Genomic DNA, 19969 nt, shown 5'->3' on the forward strand with positions numbered 1-19969 from the left:
CTTATAAATTTAGCCCTACCCTAAACACATTGCACCTCTCCACTGCCCATGAGTCCTGTTCCCATGCTTGCAGCTCTTCATTGTCCAGGGGTCCTGTCCCCAGGCTATTCTCTGAATAGAAGAGCACTACTACTAGACCTTGAGGGCCCAGAAATCTTTCTTCTGACCCCTTGGCTCGCCAATCCTGCATCATCAATTTTTGCAGTTTCAAAGTCCCTACTCTCCATCCCCTTCAACTGGTCTTGACTCCCATCAAGCATGAGCTCATTCATGGTCCTTCACCCCTTCCCACAAGGTTGTATACACCTAAACTCACATCTCTCTTCTTTTTTCTAATCCCTAAGAAGGAGGTGCCCTGCTTCTGCTCAAAGATAATCTTCCCATCATGTTCTGGTTTTCATCTCCGTTCACTTTTCTCCAGCACCTAACTCCATCAATTAGTCTCTCTTTTTCATATATCTTCAATTTCTCTCTTTACACAGTTCTCTTCTTCTCAGCCTGTAAGAAGTATCTAATCTCTCTCACCCTTAAAAGAATGTTCTCCACTTGCTGCCCCAACTTTCTCCTTCCTTTCTTATCCAACCTTATTGGAAGTCTGTAGTCATTGCCTTCACTCTCTCCTTCCCCAATTCTTCCTTGATGCACTCAGTCTGGCTTCCACCCTCAATAATTGTTCTCATATGGTTAGCAAAGTCCTCTCAAATGTTGAATACAACACTCTTTTTCATTTCCTACCTTGTTTGACCTTTTTATAGCACTTTACACTGTTGGCCACTTGCTCTTTCTTAAATTCTCCCCAAGGTACTCTCCATTCAATAAATATTAATCAGCCCCTCACTATATACTACGCCTCTTACGAAGACTGAGGAGTCAAATGAAAAGAAATGGTCCCTGCAGCAGAACAGCTTACCGTCTATCAGAGAAAACTGAGTACAAGGTGAGGGAAGAGCCGAGGAAGAAATACCTGAGTCTCCCAGTTCTCCTTCTGAACCTCTCCATGTTCCTTTTTCCCTACAACAAATGTCTACAATTTTTTATCACACACCCTATTCGTGTATACATTCCAATATACTTATAAATATATGCATTATTGGCTAATAGCTCAAGATAATAAAATGAGATTTGTCATTAGCTATGCTGGATATAAAGCCACATTTCAAATAGTCTTCTAGATGGCTTTCAAAAAATTACTTCATAATGAAACTGATCAAGAGATTAAACTTGGAGTAAAAGATAATGCCAGGTAGCGAGGATGTGAAAAAGAGGGAACATTTAAACACTGTTGGTGGGAATGTAAATCGGTGCAGCCATTTTGGAAAAAAGTATGGAGATTTCTCAAAAAATTAAATATAGAACTATCACATGATCCAGCAATGCCACTTCTAGGTATTTATCCAAAGGAAATGAAATCGCTATCTCAAAGAGACATCCGTACTCCCATGTTCATTGGAGAATTATTCACAATAGCCAAGATATGGAAATGACCTAAGTGTCCACTGATGGATGAATGGATAAAGAAAATATGTGCTTATAAATACATACACACGATAGAATATTATTCAGCCATAAAAATGAAGGAAATCTTGCCATTTGTGACAACATAAGTGAAACTTGAGAGCAATACGCTAAATGAAATAAATCAGACCGAGAAAGACAAATACTTTATGATCTCACTTATATGTGGAATCAAAAAAAACTGAACTCATAGAAACAGAGAACGGAACGGTGGTTGCCAAGAGCCAGGGCAAGTTGGGGGTTTGTGTGAAATAGGTGAAGGTGGTCAAAGGGTACAAATTTCCAGTTAAAGGATGAGTAAGTCCTGGGGATATAATGTACAGCATGGTGATTATAGTTAACTATGCTATATTGTATATTTAAAAATTGTTAAGAGAGTAAATCTTAAAAGTTCTCACCACAAAAAAAAAAATTGTTAATGATGAGAGGTGACAGATTTGTTCACTAGCCTTATTGTGGTAATCATTTTGCAATATATACATGTACCAAATCATTACGTTGTACGCCTTAAACTTACATGATGTTATATGTCAATTATATCTCGATAAGGCTGGAAAAATAAAAATAAAACAAAAGTGTCAGCTCTTTCAACTTCTTTTTGTTTGCTTCAGCTTTCATTATGGATATTTATCTTCATCCTGCAATTTCTTTGCAAGAATCTTTTCACTGACGTTTAAGTTGAACTTATCTTACAGGAGTCAGCACAATGCTATATATACATATGTGTGTATATATATATATATATACACACACAAACATACACATATATACATATATTTATATACACAGTGCACTTAATGAGTATTTATTAATAGATTGAACTAATATACATTAGGGTTTAGGTATTTTCTGTGCTCAGAAAAGATGAAACATGTTTCAAATCCTTAGGAAGACTTTAGAAATCCAAGGCGTTATGAGAAGCTGGAAAAGCTGATAAATGCTTGTGGCTCACTGTGCACAAATGCTCCACTCTCGGGAATATAAATAACCCTGGACAGCAGATGGACAGTTGCCACCTAAAGTAGAAGGAATCTTGAAAGAAGGGGATTATTATGAGTAATTGGTCAAAAATAAGAGAAAACAAATATTGATTTGCTTTCTTAATGTCCCTAGTATTGGTTTTTCAGTAACAGCACTTGGCTATTTCTTTGTAATTAAAAAGAAGAGTTGATTCTATGGTAGCAAGGAATCTCACAGTGGAACCAAGTGGTGTTCTGAATGAGTATTCCTCATGGCCAGGTATACCTAGAGGGCCAGCAGGAAGACCATGCGAGAGAACCTCTACACAAGGATGCTCATGGTCAGGATGCATAAGAGATTGCTTTGGTACTAACAGTCAGCCTCTAGTATAAGACTGAGCTGAGAGTAACACATTTACCGTGAACCTTCAGACAGGCTTCTGAATGAAGAAAGCATTCAGCCCAATGAAGGAAGAAATTGAAGTTTCCAAGCTTGGTGTGAACATAAAGATCAGAATTGGAGGTGAGAATGTAGTGGAGACTTTTAATTGTTCACCAAAAGTGCTATCCCCTCTTCCATAATAATAGACCTTAAAAACTGGCCACTCCACTAGAGACTACATTTCCTTACCTCCCCTGCTAGATGAGTAAATTACCATCAATAGAAGATTAGAGGAAGTGATTGGGCAACTTCTGCTTCAATTCTTATAAGAAAATAAATTGCTTTGGACTTGTACTCTTTCCATTTCCTGCAAGCTAGATCATGGATGTGCCCATGCCATGCTGTAATCATGATGCCAAGGACAGTGCCCCAAGAGACAGTAGAGCAAAAAGATGAAAAGAGCTGGGGTCTCTGAATGACTTCATGGAGCAGAATGACCCCACCAACTTGGAATACTCACTGTAGGACTATTACATGAGAGTGAAACTATCCTCTTGAAAAAACCCTATTTTGGTTCTCTTTGTTATAGTAGCTTAGCCGATACTCTAACTGATACTGAGGGAAAACTGAATGGATTACAGGATGGTTTCTGTTAACTGTTACTCTCTTGAATTCCCCCAATTTGATGTAGCCTGAGGAAATGTTGGCTCATTATATGTGGTCATAGAAACAGTGTAGCACAGTGGAAAAAGAACTAACATCAAATAGACTGGTTGAAGCCCTAGTTTGACTTCTAAAAGCTATACAAATTTAATCTAGTTACTGAAATTTTCTAAGCTTCAGTTCACCTGTAAATGGAAGTAATAACAATATAGCGGGGATATGGAGGGAATTAAACGCAGTCCTGGGAAAGAGTAGACACTTCCAAAAAGATAGTATCCTTCCTGTCATCCTTTCTTCTGGAAGCTCAAAGCTGGGAATTGGTAGGCATGGTTCTTTATGCCAAGGACTTTACGAGGTAGAGTTCATTACTAAAAATTTCAGCTCCAACTCTACCAATCAGCCTTCTTGGACTATCTATCAAATCAGCTCCCCTATTCAACACTCTCCAGCTCCAATACAAGCAGACTCTGAAAAGTGCTGTAATATAATAAGAAACAAGGTAGCGTATGGGTTAAGCAACTATAACAAAGAAAATCAAGATAGAGTGGTTTAAAAAGACAGTTTATTTCACTATCATGTATTGTTTGATGTGGAGATGTGAAGAAAGGAGGAATTGCCTGGTTTAACTAATATTATGAAGGTGGTAAAATCTGTCGTCCTTTTTTTCCTAAGGTATAACCCCTTCACAACCTCCCAGTATAAATCTTCAAAATCCTTATATTTCACTCTCTATGCCAGAACATACTTTCAAAAACATACCACACTATTCATCCATAGTAAGATGTAAATAACTGGTAAGGCTTAATGTGGTATTATTTTAAACCACAACAGATTTAACGACAATAGAATATATTTTGTCAAGAAATGTTGAGCATCATTAAGCAGTATTTGGGCAGAGATAGATCTGTGAGCCTCGAAATAAACCACCTATTCTTAAAACCCACCTAGGACAGATATTGACTGTTAACCGTGTTGGGGAATGAGCAACGCAGGGCTTGGGTTGGGGGAAAACATATGGACGAATTTTTAAAACCTTCATTCCCAAGGCAGACTTTCTCTCTATCCCCAACCACCTTCATACACAGACACTGGGGACAAACTGACCACATACTTTGAGCATTCTCTGCCAGAAGATCGTGAACTAGTGAAGAGAATTTATCCTATGAGCCTAGTAGAATCAGAAAATTAGGCCAGGAGAGCTTTGCCAGGTCTATGCGAAAACAATCATTTTGACAAAATATTTCTCCATGAACTTTAGGTAATTTTTGTCTTAAAATAAGTCTGACCATTCTTACACCGTAAGAGGTAGTCTTGGAAATAGTGTTGATCATTATTTGAATGACTGTGCCCTTAGGAGTTAGTTTGATTTCCAAAGGAGAAAAACTGAATACGATTCCTGTCATCCACTTACAACACACTGCTTATTGCTCGATGTGGTTATCTTTAATAGTATGATCATTTTTATTTTATCTTTCACACCATTGTACTCCATTTATGTCTTAAATGGCAGTCGCATTAAGTTCTAAGATTATGCTGCTTAATGGTCAGCTAAAAGTACCCATGGATTCTAAATTATCATATTTTTTCCATGACATGTTAATGTGAAATCACTAGTTTAGTATCTGACTCCAAATGACATTGAACTGTTTTGTTAATGTGCTCCCTTCCTATAGTTTAAGTTTATTACAAAATACTCCGAATGATCCAAATTTGATGGTAACTCACAGTTGAATTCCTGTTTTAAGATCCTCTAGTTCTTATGAGTCATAGAAAAACTAGCAATATGCTTTTCAACATTTGTAATTATAACACTGTTTTCCACAAATCATACTGGTTTTGAAAACTATGTGCTATAGAGGCTGACTCAGAACATTTTCAGATGATGTGGCTTTGTATTTCTCAAAAAAAAATCTTTTTCTTTATCTCATACCCAAATCACAGGTCATTTGTATGCAAAAATTTCATCTGTAACATTAACTCCTGACAACTCAATAAAAGTTCTTTAATACTACATTTTTTAATCTAATATTGTGTTGCTTTTATAACATCTGCAAACTAGTAAACAACCTCACATTTTCATCATTTTACTTTGAAACATACTACATTCGTTAGTCACACTAAAATATTGAAAAAAAATCTTTCAGGAGAAGTGCAGAAATGAAATTGTTAGTCTAAATATAAAATTTTAAAAAACGGTGTTTGATTTTAAATGTTTTAATTAGAAGAGGAAAAGCAGTTTTAAGTGGCACTTGCTATTATAATTAGTCAATTTATATTAGTATAATAATACTAATACCTCTTCATATGGAAAATAAATTATGAAAAAAAGAACGACCTTTCTTCATCCTCATCTTAAAGAAGGAAAGCATATTGCTTTGACCATTTAAGACCCATGATCATTTTAAAAATTCGACAATGCTTAGACACATTTAACAATTGGTCTTAGCGTTTGCAGTCTGTACTACAAACACATACACCCAGGTTTTTTTCTAAAACTTTTTTAAACGATTATTTTCTAGTTTCAACAGAAATAAAACGTGTAAGAGTCTATTTCTACCACAAGGTGTCAGTCCATGGTAATTTAATCTTCAAAGGGCTTTAAGATTACCCTGTGGAAAGTCACTGACCACAAAAAGAAAATACATATTAGAGCATAAACAGTCCTAAATTCCCTAGCTATGAGTAAACGACAATCACACATGGAAATGTGGTTCAGCCTTCATTTTCCTTTGCCTTCTAATCAGGCTAGTCCTGAGGATGCTGTACACCCAATTCCCGGATGCTGCAGTTCAAGTCCGGCACTCTACCCAGAAGCTGGTTCAAACTCAGAGGAGTAAATCTCTCGCTCATATTCTCACTTTCTCCATATTTTAAACACAACCTAAAAGTTTAAATATCCACAATAACTTTGCTTTAGGTTTGGAGTCGATTGGGCTAAGTTATGGGAAGTTGCCTTTAAAACATGCAACGAGAAAGACAAGGAGTAAACGTGAAGTTTAAGGGCTTATTCAGTTGGTGGACATGGTTTGTGCGGTTTAGGATACAAGATTTGGGACAATTTAAAGGGCAAGTCACTCTCAGAGATTCAGATTCTTTAACCGTAAATAGCAGCCACTTCACAGAGTTGCTGTGAAGTTTTAAACAAGCTGGTGAAGCTTTAAAGCAGTCCGTCTCAAAGTGTGATCTGAGAGTGCTTCAGCATCACCTGGCAAAATTGCACATACGTTCCTTACTCGGGAGATTAAAGAAAGGAGAGGGGCGGGAGGACGTGGCGCAGACCTCAGGCAAAGGACAGGGCTATTTGAAAGGAAACTGGGAGGTTGCAACGTGGGGAAATCCTTGCTTCGGCCGCTGGGACCTCCGAGGGCTGTCCGTCCAAGCCAGAAGCCGTGCGGACGCCAGGCACCGGCAGGCGGCGCTGGACCGGCAATTGACAAGAAGGCGGGGTCTGCAGCCCGAGAGCCTTCTCAGCGCTCCGGAGCCTCGGGCACTGCGTGGGACTGGCACCTCTGGGCAGCGGCTGCCACCGCAACTAACTGCCAGATCACACCGGGGACCAGGTGAGTTCCTTGAATCGTTCCGGCTCGCCGCTTGCTCCCTGCCTCCGCTTGTCCCTGCGAGGCCAGGCGCCGGCTCCCAGCCTCCAGGGGGGAAGGGGAGGCAAGTCATAGCGGCCGGCTCCTGGGGCGGCGGCGCTCCGCCGCGAGCGCAGCTCCATTCACCTCTTCTGCCCGGCTCCAGGGCTCGCTGCCTTCCAGCCGAGCTCTCCGCAGAGCACACCACTCCGTTGTGGCCTGGCCAGGGGCTGGGAGCCAGGGACTCACAACGAAGCCTTTTCGCTGGGGGCTCAGGGGATATAATGGGTTATTAAGTTTGTCCTTAAGTTGGGTTCTGACGGCAAGTTTTCCAACTTGGCAAAGACGCCGCGAGTTTGCATCGCATTGATGAATGATTGGTACATAGTACTTAAGATGGTACAACTGGTCTTCGGGATTCCTAGTAACAGGAAGTTTTCCTTTTAAGTCCTTGGAACATTAGCCCTACTCTGTCAGGATCTGGGTTGGGGTTCAAGTTCCCTCCAGTCAATCAAAGCTTTATATATGTCATGGGTAAAATCTACTAGAAGGGGTTCGTAGACATAAAATTTATGTAGACTTAAAAATTCCTTACTCTGTTATTTTTGTAAAAAAAAACAAAAATCCCTCAACGTCCTGGCGTTTAATAAAAGGGTATTCATTTAGCACAGAATGTTAAACACAGGGAGAAAGCAATGCTCAAAATAAACAGCCCAGCGAAGAAAAATATCTCCCCTTCACATAGTTAAAAATGGTAAAGCAAGTGTGAACTTGAGAGTATAGAAGGTTTGGAAATGCAGTGCAACCCACAGTGTTTCCTGGTCATTGAGCCTCTTCTAAACTCTTCGACATAAACATGAGCTGGTTAGGTTGTGTCAATATTTAGCAGGAACGTCAGGTCAGCCATCCCGGTACAGCAAAACAGCACAGTCACAACAGAAATATGCTTTGCTTTTTAATGAGGATGAAAGAAAACTTTGGTTCAAATTCTGGAGTTTCTAACATCTGAACACTGTGCTCTTTTCTTTTTTTTCATGAAAAGATTTTATTGTAGAACTTAAATTATATATTTGGTTAATGTCTGGTGGAAACCAACATATTTTGTTTGACTCATATTTTATTTTCTTGGCTTCTGGGCACAAAGTTGACTGTGGGCCTCGCAGTGCACAAGCTCCCTCAGAGCCCTGGGCTTTTCCTTGCCTTTGCCCTTCAGCATGGTCTCCCTACCATGCAGACGGACGGCTGGATACCTCTCCAGAGCCACTCTGGCTTTTCACTCAGATTTTGTGCAAAACAGCCCTCATTCGGCAAACACTGCCAACTTGCTAGATGCCCCAGGACCAGGTATAGAAGTGGTCTTCCCATGCCACCATCTGTCTATGAAACTTTGTCTTCTTTAGGATTCATTGCACTACCATGCAGTTAATTGTTGAAATGTCTACCTTCTTTCTTCGACTTTCAGGGTTTTGGGAGTGGAGGCTCCATCTCATTTAGCTTTGTGTTCCCACTGCCAGACATTGTTGTTCACAACACAGTTAATGAGTTAATGTTGACTAAGGGCAGATTTACATGTTAACGTTTTTGCCATCCTGCAACTCACAGAGGTAAAACAGTTTAGCAGCTAAACATAGTGAATTATTTCTTCTGTTTGATTACAGTAGATGAAATTTCTATTCCTAGACACACACATGCAGCCCAAATTACTCTATTTATGTGTGGTTGAATCACTAAATGACTTGCAATGAAGCTTCTTAAGGAAATAGACTGGAAGCCCCTCCAGAGCAGGCACAAACCTCGTTTCTCGTTTTCCTCCTCAGTGTCCATCATAGAACTGAGTTCATAAACACTTGATGATTGGCATATGCTTTACTCAGAATTCTTTTAAATGCCAGTGATGAACACAGACTCAAACTAATGTAAGCAAATAAGGAATATATTGGCTTGTGTAACTGAGAAATTCAGGATCTGGTCTCAGAGATTCTAAATACTTAAAATATACCACCAGGACTCTTCTGAGTCTTTCTGCATTTCTTGGTTGTGTTTCTGTGTGTTGGCTTTCTTCTGTTCTGTTGAAGACGTCTTCCTCTTTACAGCATGTAGAAAAATGAATGGTGGGCTTTTATCATTCCAATTTAAAATGTTAAAGACATCTCCTCACTGTCTTCCACTTCTATATATAAATATCAGAGAAGGATTCTAATTGCTTCAGCTAAGGTTGTGTGCCATCCCTAAACCAATATAATCAAGGGAGTAGAGAACTATGGGTAGCCAAGACCGAGTCATATGCCCACTTCCCTGGCCAAAGGAGGAACATTTCTCCAAATGAAGGAAATGTTTTAGATCATAAAAAAAAAAAAAAAAAAAAAAAAACAAGAAAAGAATGTGGGCAGACCAAAACAGCAAATATCCTCAGCATGAATATTTTGAAATTTCGAAATAGATAGTATCTGGAAAATGTCTTCAGAGTACTTCAACAGAGGCAAATGTTGGCCATTATATGAAGATGGCTCCTCTTTATTCTTTGAAGATCAAACTTTTAAAAGTTGGAGAATGTTTTAAATATTTTAAACTACTTCTGGAAACAACTTTCCACTTAAGAAAATAGTACAGGTGGTCTAAAATTCAGAAACACTTGGAACGTTTTTTGTCAATCAAATTGTTGTATATCTAATCTGTTTTTCTCACTGCAATTCAGAAAGTACAAATTGGTGGTGTATTCCTCTGGAAATAAATTTAGAACTAATAAAAACAATTGAATAGTATTGTCACACCATATGTTTCCCTTCCCTAAAAAAATGTTACACCAGCCTGAATAAAGATCTGTGAAGGGTGTTATGGAAAAAATTCCTTTATTGCGTAGGAAGCTTGACAAAATTAATTTCCACAGGGTTGACTAGGAAAGTGGGCATACCCATGATTGAGCACAACTCAACAACCCCACTGGAGATATACTAGCAATTTATGTCTTACCAACAAAGACCAGTCCATTAGTCCGATAGGAAAATGGCATTCTGAAAAATATGACCTTTTGGTCCTTTATGCCACTATCTGGGTTCACCTTACCAATAGTGCTTATTCTGTTCCTTGTCTGAAACTCAGACTACATTTGTCCATAAAGTCGTTTAATTATTATTTCAGATTCCAGTGTAAACCCCAAAAGTCTATTAAACACAGCTTCTTGGGGGCTGGCCAGGTGGTTAAGTTCATGTACTCCACTTTGGCAGCTGAGGTTCATTGCTTCAGATCCCAGACACAGACCTATGCACCACTCATCAAGCCATGCTGTGGCGGCATCCCACATAGAAGAACTAGAATGACCTACAACTAGGATATACAACTATGTACTGGGGCTTAGGGGAGGAAAAAAAAAAGAGTAAGATTGGCAACAGATGCTAGGTCGGGGCCAATCTTCCTCGCCCAAAGGAAAAAAAAAAAGCATACCTTTTAAAAAAAAAAAAACTTCCTGAAGAATAATCTTATAGCTGACTATAACCTCCATTGACAACATTGTTACTCTAAAAAACATGCATTCCTAATTCTATTTACCTTTGGGGGAGTTTGCTTTCTTCTAAATGAGCACCTTGAGTTAAATTCTCCTAAAAGGCATCATCCAACCTTTGAATTCCACAGACACCTAGGTCATTCATTGTACCCATAGTTGGACAAAGAAGAGCATTTACATTGACATGGGGGCACTGGTTTGAGATTCTTACAAATTGTAATGTGAAGTTAAATGTGTGGGTCAGTCACAATCCACATTTTCATTGTACTTTATCTGCCACTCTAATCCTTGTGTGAATAAATTTTTCATATTGTCCCATCAAACATTAATATCATAAATAGCATAGACTTGAAGCACATAATTATTTTTATTTTTCATAGGTGGCTGAAACCATACTATTTTATAGAATTAATGGAGAGCAGACAAGACATCACAAACGAAGAAGAACTTTGGAAAATGAAGCCCATGAAGAATCTAGAAGAAGATGATTATTTGGTAAAATAATAATAATAAATTAACATAATTCAGATGCTGTTCTATATTTCCTAGTGTTGTAAAAGTGATTTGCAGCCTGGTCTGCTGCTATCTTCCCTGATTCCTGTCACTGATATTGTGATGAGTGAAGGGCAGTATGGTACATGACAGAAATAGTAGCTTGACTGCCTATCCTGTACCTTAGCTGAACAACCTTGAATAAGTCACTGAAAATCCTGGGTCTTGGTTTATCCACAAAGTGAGACAGTTGGACCAGCTAGTCTCCAAGGCCTTTCCAATTTTTCTAACATTCTGTGGGTCTAAGTTTTTAAGAGTCATCAGTGCCCATATAACAGGAGTTTGGGAAACATGGTTTTTTGGGGGAAAGTAAGGTTTTTTTATAGGCAACATGGCAGCTTACCAAGATATCATCAAGTAAATTGATGATTCTCTGTTTAACCAAATAAATTCAATTTTGGAATAAGAATCACTTGTCCCACTTCACCCCACCTCAGGATTAAATGTTTCTTTCTACATTATTTAACTGAAAAAGCAGTAGAAAAGTTTGATTCCAAACTCTTTTTACCTTTCTAAATGATCTCAACTGCAGTTTTAACAGAAATTATTTATCTTAGTTATTTACTAGGAAAAATAAGATATTATAAGCACGTACTCTGTAAAATAACAGTATGCATAAAATAGAGTCATTTTCATTTTCAAGTTAACTGTGTTGCTTCTTTACCCTTAACCAGAAAGTTGATCTCAGTTGATTGTTTTAACGTGCAGAGATGACAGAAGCTGTATCATGCCCATTGAGTCCCTTCTAAAGGGAGTAATTGGAAAAAGCATCATTGTAACAGTGATTTATTACTGAAAGTAAAAGTCAAATGATGAGAGGTTTTTTTAAACACTAAAAATTGTAGAGAACTATGTGAATTAAAGTTACCCTGCATAAAACGAGTAAATGAACAAGATAATATCAACATGATTTCAAGCATTAAAATGTGGTTCTACAGATAGAGCTATACAAAATGAGGAATAACATTGGGCGAGAAAGTAAATTTGCTTATAAAGTAACACAATGTGAAACCCTCCGATATAAGTTCTTATTTTGAGGTTTTTTTTTAATTTGCTGGTATATCAGGCCCTTGGGGAAACGACAAAATATTCAATGCAAACTTCTTTTGAATTGTTGACTACTTAGAAATGCAACTGCACAAAGAAGTATACCTTTCTCAGGAAATTGTTCATCCCTATGGGATGGAACTACTTATATAGCCTTTGTTCCTTCTAATAGACTGTTTGTCTATCAGTACTTACACAAATGAGATATTTTAGAAACATAAGACTACATGATAGAAATTATATATTTTTGCCTAATAAAGTTTTTCAATTTTAGTTTCCCAGTTGCATTATTCCATCCTTTCATGCATTCAAGATAGAAATTGAATGGCCTAAGCTTTAGTTGAGATAGCTGAAGCATACATTTCTTTCGTCTTAAAGAAAATGAATAGCAGAAATTAATGGAGAACCCAAACAGAGCTAAGTGCACCTTTGATCAGTGCTACATAGAGAGAGCCATCTTCAGCTAAGCAGTATCCAAAAGCAAGGTTCTAAATGTTCTTTTTTACTGATAAGCACAATAAACAATAAATAATTAGTTTAAGAGACATCTCATGGTTTTGTTCAATTTTAAGATGTTTATTTTCTTTCCTTTGTAGAATAAGGACTCGGGAGAGAACAGTGTACTGAAAAGATCTGTGCTTTTGCACTTGAACCAAACAACCCGTTTTGATGAATTTGATTGCCCCCTGGAGCTTCAGCACAAGCAGGAACTTTTTCCAGAGTGGCGCTTGCCAATGAAAATTGCTGCTATCCTATCGTCTCTGACTTTTCTTTACACTCTTCTGAGGGAAATAATTCACCCTTTTGTAACTTCCCATCAACAGTATTTTTATAAAATTCCAATCCTTGTCATCAACAAAGTCTTACCGATGGTTTCCATCACCCTCTTAACACTGGTTTATTTGCCAGGTGTGATAGCGGCAGTGGTACAGCTTCATAATGGAACCAAGTATAAGAAATTTCCACATTGGTTGGATAGGTGGATGTTAACAAGAAAGCAACTTGGGCTTCTCAGTTTCTTTTTTGCTGTACTGCATGCAATTTACAGTTTATCCTATCCAATGAGGCGATCTTATAGATACAAGTTGCTAAACTGGGCATATCAACAGGTAGGATGATGATATTGACATTTTCACTAAGCTAAAAAGTCTGAGTTCACCTAACAAATTAACTCTTTCTTACTTTAATATCAATACCCCAAACCTCTATTAATACCCTGTGCTGAGAAAGTAACCTACATTTTTAATTTTTTATTATAATTCTTCCTTGGGGCTTGGTTGTATGGTTTTACATTAAGGAATTTTTTATTATTATTATTGCAGTAACATTGGATTATAACCTTATATAGCTTTCAGATGTACATCGTAATATATTTCGAATTCTGTGTAGATTACATCATGTTCACCACCCAAAAACTAATTAGAGTCCATCCCCTCACATGTGAGCCTAACCCCCCTTTTGCCCTCCCCCCTCCCTGCTTCCCCTATGGTAACCACCAATCCAATCTGTTGCTATGTGTTTGTTTGTCGTTTTTATCTAGGATTTTTTTTTAAGCTGAAGATAGTAAACTACAACTTTAACAGTTTTTCGTTTATGGACAGGGCCACATTTCAATCTTCTAACACCCTCACAAGATTACTTCTTAATGTCGCTTTTTCTTATTTTCTGCTTATTTACCACACTTGCATGCACACTGCAGTTCTAACCATCAAATAACTGTTATATAAATTAATAAAACATTCTATAAATGTTGCATTCAAGGAAAGAGATTGATAGCTCCTATGGCATTTTTCTTAGAGGAATGCAAAATAAAGTCATAAATTTGTGGAGGCCCCTAGTTATCAGGCCCTCCCCAGTAGGCAGAGGGAGTTGTAGAATGAGGTTCATATGCCAGAAACAAGTGTTGTTTGCATTCTTTCTTTCCTCTTTTCACCCTCTGTAGGTCCAACAAAATAAAGAAGATGCCTGGATTGAGCATGATGTTTGGAGAATGGAAATTTATGTGTCTCTGGGGATTGTGGCACTTGCAATACTGGCTCTTTTGGCTGTGACATCTCTTCCATCTGTGAGCAACTCGTTGACATGGAGAGAATTTCACTATATTCAGGTAAATTATATATAAAATAACTGGTCCCTCAGAGAGGTAAATCTTTTTGTGCTTATAATATCATCAAATATATTGACTGTATCCTGTTAAAAATAACAAATGGTTTTCCAGTAGCAAAGATCACACACTTGTTCCAATTAATAGTGTGCTCTCCTGTCATTTTTCTCTGTTGCTGCTAAATAAAAGTGTTTTCTAGACATAAGTAAAAAGCATCACTCAAGAAAATAGTATTTCTAACTTTTGAAACTTGTTAGACAATTTGCTGTCCATCTGATAAACTATATATGTGATATTTTAGGAATTCAATATCCATGATTTGTTAGTTTCCCCAAAATAAAAATATTCTTTTACCTATCCCCTGATTTTATTCATGCCTTTTAAGTTACACAGCTTTGTACTATCCATAAAAAAAGCATCTCTCCTTGAAATGTGGAGTTTTAGCTGCCAAAGATATTCTAATATCCAATTTTAAAGGCTTCTTTTTCCGGGGCTGGCCCCGTTGCCGAGTGGTTAAGTTCACGCACTCCGCTGCAGGCGGCCCAGTGTTTCGTTGGTTCGAATCCTGGGCGCGGACATGGCGCTGCTCATCAAACCACGCTGAGGCAGCGTCCCACATGCCACAACTAGAAGGACCCACAACGAAGAATATACAACTATGTACTGAGGGGCTTTGGGGAGAAAAAGGAAAAAATAAAATCTTTAAAGGCTTCTTTTTCCAAGTTACATTTTATGTAGCTTATTCATTTGAAGTTTCTCAATATTCTTGGAATTCAAAACTATCTCACATTTACTGAGATTAATCACCTAGCGGTAGATTACACCCTAAAATGAGCAATGTGCCAGAATTCACAAGGGGATCCATGTCTGACAAGATTCAAAGGACTAAATTTAATTCCATCATAAGCACTGCCAAGATTTTCCTAATTATATAGCTTTAGCTGTTACAGAACATCTTTAGAAATTCCTACAAAGTCAGACATCCCCAGTATCCTTTCTACATGTGCATACATATACTCCAACAGACACATTATCCGGGCATCTGATTAGGCTGGAAAAGATGTCTCCATCTGAAGTATTACAATGCAGCTTAGAGATGGTGCCCTATTTTTTAAGCACAGTATTTGCTGATTTTGTAGTTTCACCCTGAGAGCCATTGGAGTTCTCTGCTCTTCATTAGATAACTTTTTTTTAATTGAAGTCACTTTGGTTTATAAAATTATATAAATTTCAGGTGTACATCATTATATTTTGACTTCTGTATAGACTGCATCTTGTTCACCACCAAAAGTCTAGTTGCCATCTGTCACCATACACATGCGCCGCTTTATCCCTAAATAACTTTCTTCTTAGATTGCTATGCCTGTCACCCTTATGCTGAGCACCACTTTTCAGATTTAATTAGGAATTCAAGCACTGCATTTTGACAGCTGAGCCCATTCCACTATGTGCACAACACCTAGTCCATAATAAGTATACAATACAGATTGGTGAAATTCATCTTCAACCCATCACAAGTATTTTTCAATTAATAACTTAGAAACTTTTCATTTATAATCCAAGAACTGGTTACTCTACGATTTATCTTGGAGATTTATGTCTGAAAATATAAACTTAGCTATTTAATTGTATTCATTGGGATTTAAGAGTACTTACTGCTGAATAATTGTGAGTTGGATTCATTCTGGCAGGCTAATGACCATTTCCAGTAAAGTAAATACAAGTCAAAAGTTATCTAGAAAGCTATTGAAAGAATGCCATGAAATTACATTTGTGAACAACTATTTTTGAGCAACGTTATCTGGATGTTACCAAGTATCCCAGTGTAAGCTGAAATTTTTCTTAACATTTCCATATCTCTGTCTTTTGTTCCAACGTTGAAATAAGTGTTGGTATTTTTACACTTTATCAGAATGTTTGATTATTTTTAACGTAGGCCAAGCTCATTCACTCTGGTACCCGTGTGCCAAAATCAGAGTCAGTCACTTTGTTGCCTTCACAACTAATAAAGATCACTCAAGTCAAATTGATTTTTGCACTAATCTTCAGTTAATTCAGCAATGTATATTGAGCACCTAAAATATGTAAAACATTGTGTTGATTCTGCAGGTATCCTGTGATGAGTCAGACAGAGTCCCTGATTTAAGGTGTCTCTTGATAGGCAGAATTAAGGCAAATGCACAAGAGACAAAGCACCATAAAATAAATGTAAGAAAGATGAACAAAGTGTGGAGAAAGGGAAGACAGTGTTATTGATTAGCTGAGCCTGAAAGGAGAATGATTGTGAATTGTCTCAACTTAGATAGCTGAGAGAGAGAGACATTATGTAAGGGGGTGAGGTGGGGACATGTAAAAAGAATGGAAAGATGTGAGTGGACATTGTTGAGAAACATAATAGGAAAACAATCACAGATGAAGAAAATAATTTCCAAGCAACAGAACAGATCCAGATGAGGTAGGATGGACTAAACTCTTATTGAACCAATCTTCACCAAAATAATTTTTTTTCTTTTGCAGAGCAAGCTAGGAATTGTTTCCCTTCTACTGGCCACAATACATGCGTTGATTTTTGCCTGGAATAAATGGGTAGATATAAAGCAATTCGTATGGTATACACCTCCTACTTTTATGATAGCTGTTTTCCTTCCACTTGTTGTGCTGATGTGCAAAGCCATACTGTTCCTGCCATGCTTGAGGAAGAAGATACTGAAGATCAGACATGGTTGGGAAGATGTTACCAAAATTAATAAAACTGAAATATCTTCCCAGTTGTAGAATTGCTCTTTCCACACATTTTTGTTCAATATTGATATATTTTATCAGAAACATTTCAAATTTGTATTTGTTTAATAAAATGACTGTTTGAGGATCTTAATGAATCTCTTTTTTTGTGGGTGATGAGTTTGAAATATGTGTATTTCTTTGCAGATTTGATTCAGAACAAGAAATAAAATAATCTTTAGCCCATTCTCTATGTTCAGTAAAGCTAAACATAACAAAACAATCATATCTGATTTGTCAGAATAAATGGCATTAGAAATAATAAAAGGCCTTGAAGTACCAGTCCTTGCTACTCGTTAAAAGATTTCAGGAACCGTGAAAAAATATATTCTCTGAATCTACCACATAAGTATATCCAGTGTTTATGATTGTCGTTAAAGCACTTTCATTTTAGTTGGGTGCTATTCATGCAATACTTGTCTCAAAACCACACAGATTGTGTCTACATAAGAAGAGCAACAGACTAATAACAGATCAACATCCAGGCAAAGTAAAACACAGGCTATCTAGGAGAAAAAGTAAATTCAAGTTTCTCTATCTGAATTACATATGACTCAGTTGAACTTACCTCAATACACTGGTGAAAGCATACCATGAGCCAGTTCCCCGAAGAGCAAACTAGACATCTGCTATCAGGACTTCAGAAGTCTTTCATAATTAGCAAAACTAACTACAAACCTTATCATTTATGCAGGTAAACCATTTGTTATGAATAAAGACAATAGAGCTAATGCTAATGGTACAAATTAGGAAAAACAATTAGTACATTGAGTGGAGTTCAGTTTTTTTCTTTTTTGTTCTATTACAAAGGATGATTATTCATTATTACATGGGAGCTAAAGAGCCTTCTGGAGTATAAATTTGAATTCTATGCACTACTGGGTTCAGACATATAGATACATGTCTGCAGATAGTGAAGAAATCAGTTGAGAGTAGCACAAATGGAAACAGAGCAACAACAATAGTTCCCTTGAGAAATAATTCACCATAAGAGAAAAAGAAATCTAGGGCTCTAAGAATTGCAAATCAGATTCAGCGAGGTGACATAACTATGGGAGCATTTAACTAAGTGTGCCACATCATACCGTATTCAACCAGCTCTGAGAAGCAGCTGCTGAGAACCTGCACTCTCAACTCCATTGCAGGAAGGTAAAGTGTTACGTCTCCAGTACTGAGAGGGAGAAACCAAGCTTCAACTTTCCTGGTACCAAGACGACATAGAGGCCGCAGCTTGGGAACAGGGTTCCAACCTGCAGTGGCTCTGTCAGGGACAATAGCTTAGTTCTAGCTTGGTTATTGGATTCCTGTCTTGGTTAGCTATGGTAATAAGCAAAAACAGGCTTATTCTGAAACACAGAGTATATCCTTTGGAGAATTTCCAGTGATAGGAAAAAAGGAATTTACGAGGGCCTTAGAAGTAAAGCACAAAAACATCTAGATTTGATTTGTATTCATAGGCTATTGAAAACTAGATGATTCACTCTTTGTATCTTTTCTAAATTTTTTACAGTCGTTGGGTAGTATTGTTATAAGCAGGAGAAAACAGAAGTTGTCTTAAAAAGGACAAATATTATATTCTGATATAAGCTTGAATTTTCTTTTATTCACTCAGCAAACATCTGAAGAACACCTCCCATATACCAGGTCCAGTGCTAGACAGAGGACATATCGAGATAGAAATGACTAGACCCTACTCAGAGTCTCATAAGGAAGATAGATTTTAGTACAGCAATGAATTCTAGGTTAACTGGTATCACCAAGGAGGAAATGACCAATTCTATTTAGAAGGGCAAAGTCAGGACAATGTGAAGTTGATCCAGAAAAGAGGAACAATTTGAACTGGGTATTAAAGTATAAGTAGGAGTCCTCCAGATAGAATGGGAAGATAGGTAGCATAGTGAGCAGCACGGAGGTGTAAAAAAATAGGATGAGAGGTGCTGGAAGGGCTGAGGTCCTGGAATAGAGTATGTGAAGGAAATACCAGATTGGGTAGGAACACAGGACAGATAGATCAACAATGTCATTGTACGATATGAAACTAAGTTTGGACTTTGTCCTTCAATGAGTAGGGAAACCACTGAAAAAACTTTGAACAGGAGCTTAACGTAATCAGATTTGCATTTTAGAAAGATCTATCTGTAGACTATCCAGGAGATGGATTTGACAGTGGGGGCCAAAGGGTGAAAGCAAGTTAGAAGGCTACAAGAATACCTCAGGAGACAACTGCAATATGCCAGGACAGAGACAATACGTTCTTAAAGGAAGTTGTTACAGAGTGTGTGGATAAAAGAGGAGAGTTAATGACATGTGGTAGGAAGACAGAATTTCCAGGAATTCATGACCAGAAGAATATGAGTGAGGAAGAGGAAGGCATTTAGGATGGAGTTTCTGGGATTCTGTTAGCTTGGCGGACTTAAAGAATGATGCCATTAAACAGGGTGGGGAATTCTACAGGAGAAGCAGATTTTCTAGCCAAAACAAAAATAGAGTGTGTGTTCTGTACATTGTACGCTGTTCACAATAATCTCAGTTGCTAAGGGCTGCAGTGTAGTTTTTTAGTTTGGGCAGACACAAATTTAGCTATGAAAGGCATACAGTTTGGAGCAGTATGAAGAAAAGGGAAAGCACTTCCCCGCTCCTTTGATAAGGTGATTTTTTTAATGAAACTTCTGATACAACTAACACACTCATGGAGAACAGTCACACATGGTCTCCAGGAGCACAAAGAACAGGACCTAGAAAATCTGCTGGCCAGGAGCCCAGTGCCTTCCTTCTCCAAACAGAGCTTCCTTTCCTACTCAAAATGAAATCGGCCTGGGGTTTATTTTCTTCAAGCATTTGCCCTGTAGGGATCTTATAATCTTTGGTTTAAAAAAACAAAAACGGTTA

The 19969-nt window shown here is 37.7% G+C and overlaps 1 protein-coding gene across 1 annotated transcript; it reads left to right on the plus strand.

Annotated features, from left to right (window-relative positions):
• The first annotated feature begins 6228 nt into the window (after nt 1–6228).
• STEAP1 (STEAP family member 1) lies at nt 6229–17174 on the plus strand. The gene is made up of 5 exons (XM_001492557.6): nt 6229–7079; nt 10977–11091; nt 12792–13304; nt 14138–14302; nt 16817–17174. The coding sequence occupies exons 2-5, from the start codon at nt 11008–11010 to the stop codon at nt 17072–17074; spliced, it is 1020 nt and encodes a 339-aa protein (XP_001492607.2). The 5' UTR covers nt 6229–7079; nt 10977–11007; the 3' UTR covers nt 17075–17174.
• Nucleotides 17175–19969: the final 2795 nt, after the last annotated feature.

The sequence above is a fragment of the Equus caballus genome, chromosome 4, assembly GCF_041296265.1.
Source record: "Equus caballus isolate H_3958 breed thoroughbred chromosome 4, TB-T2T, whole genome shotgun sequence".
Taxonomy (NCBI): Eukaryota; Metazoa; Chordata; class Mammalia; order Perissodactyla; family Equidae; genus Equus; species Equus caballus.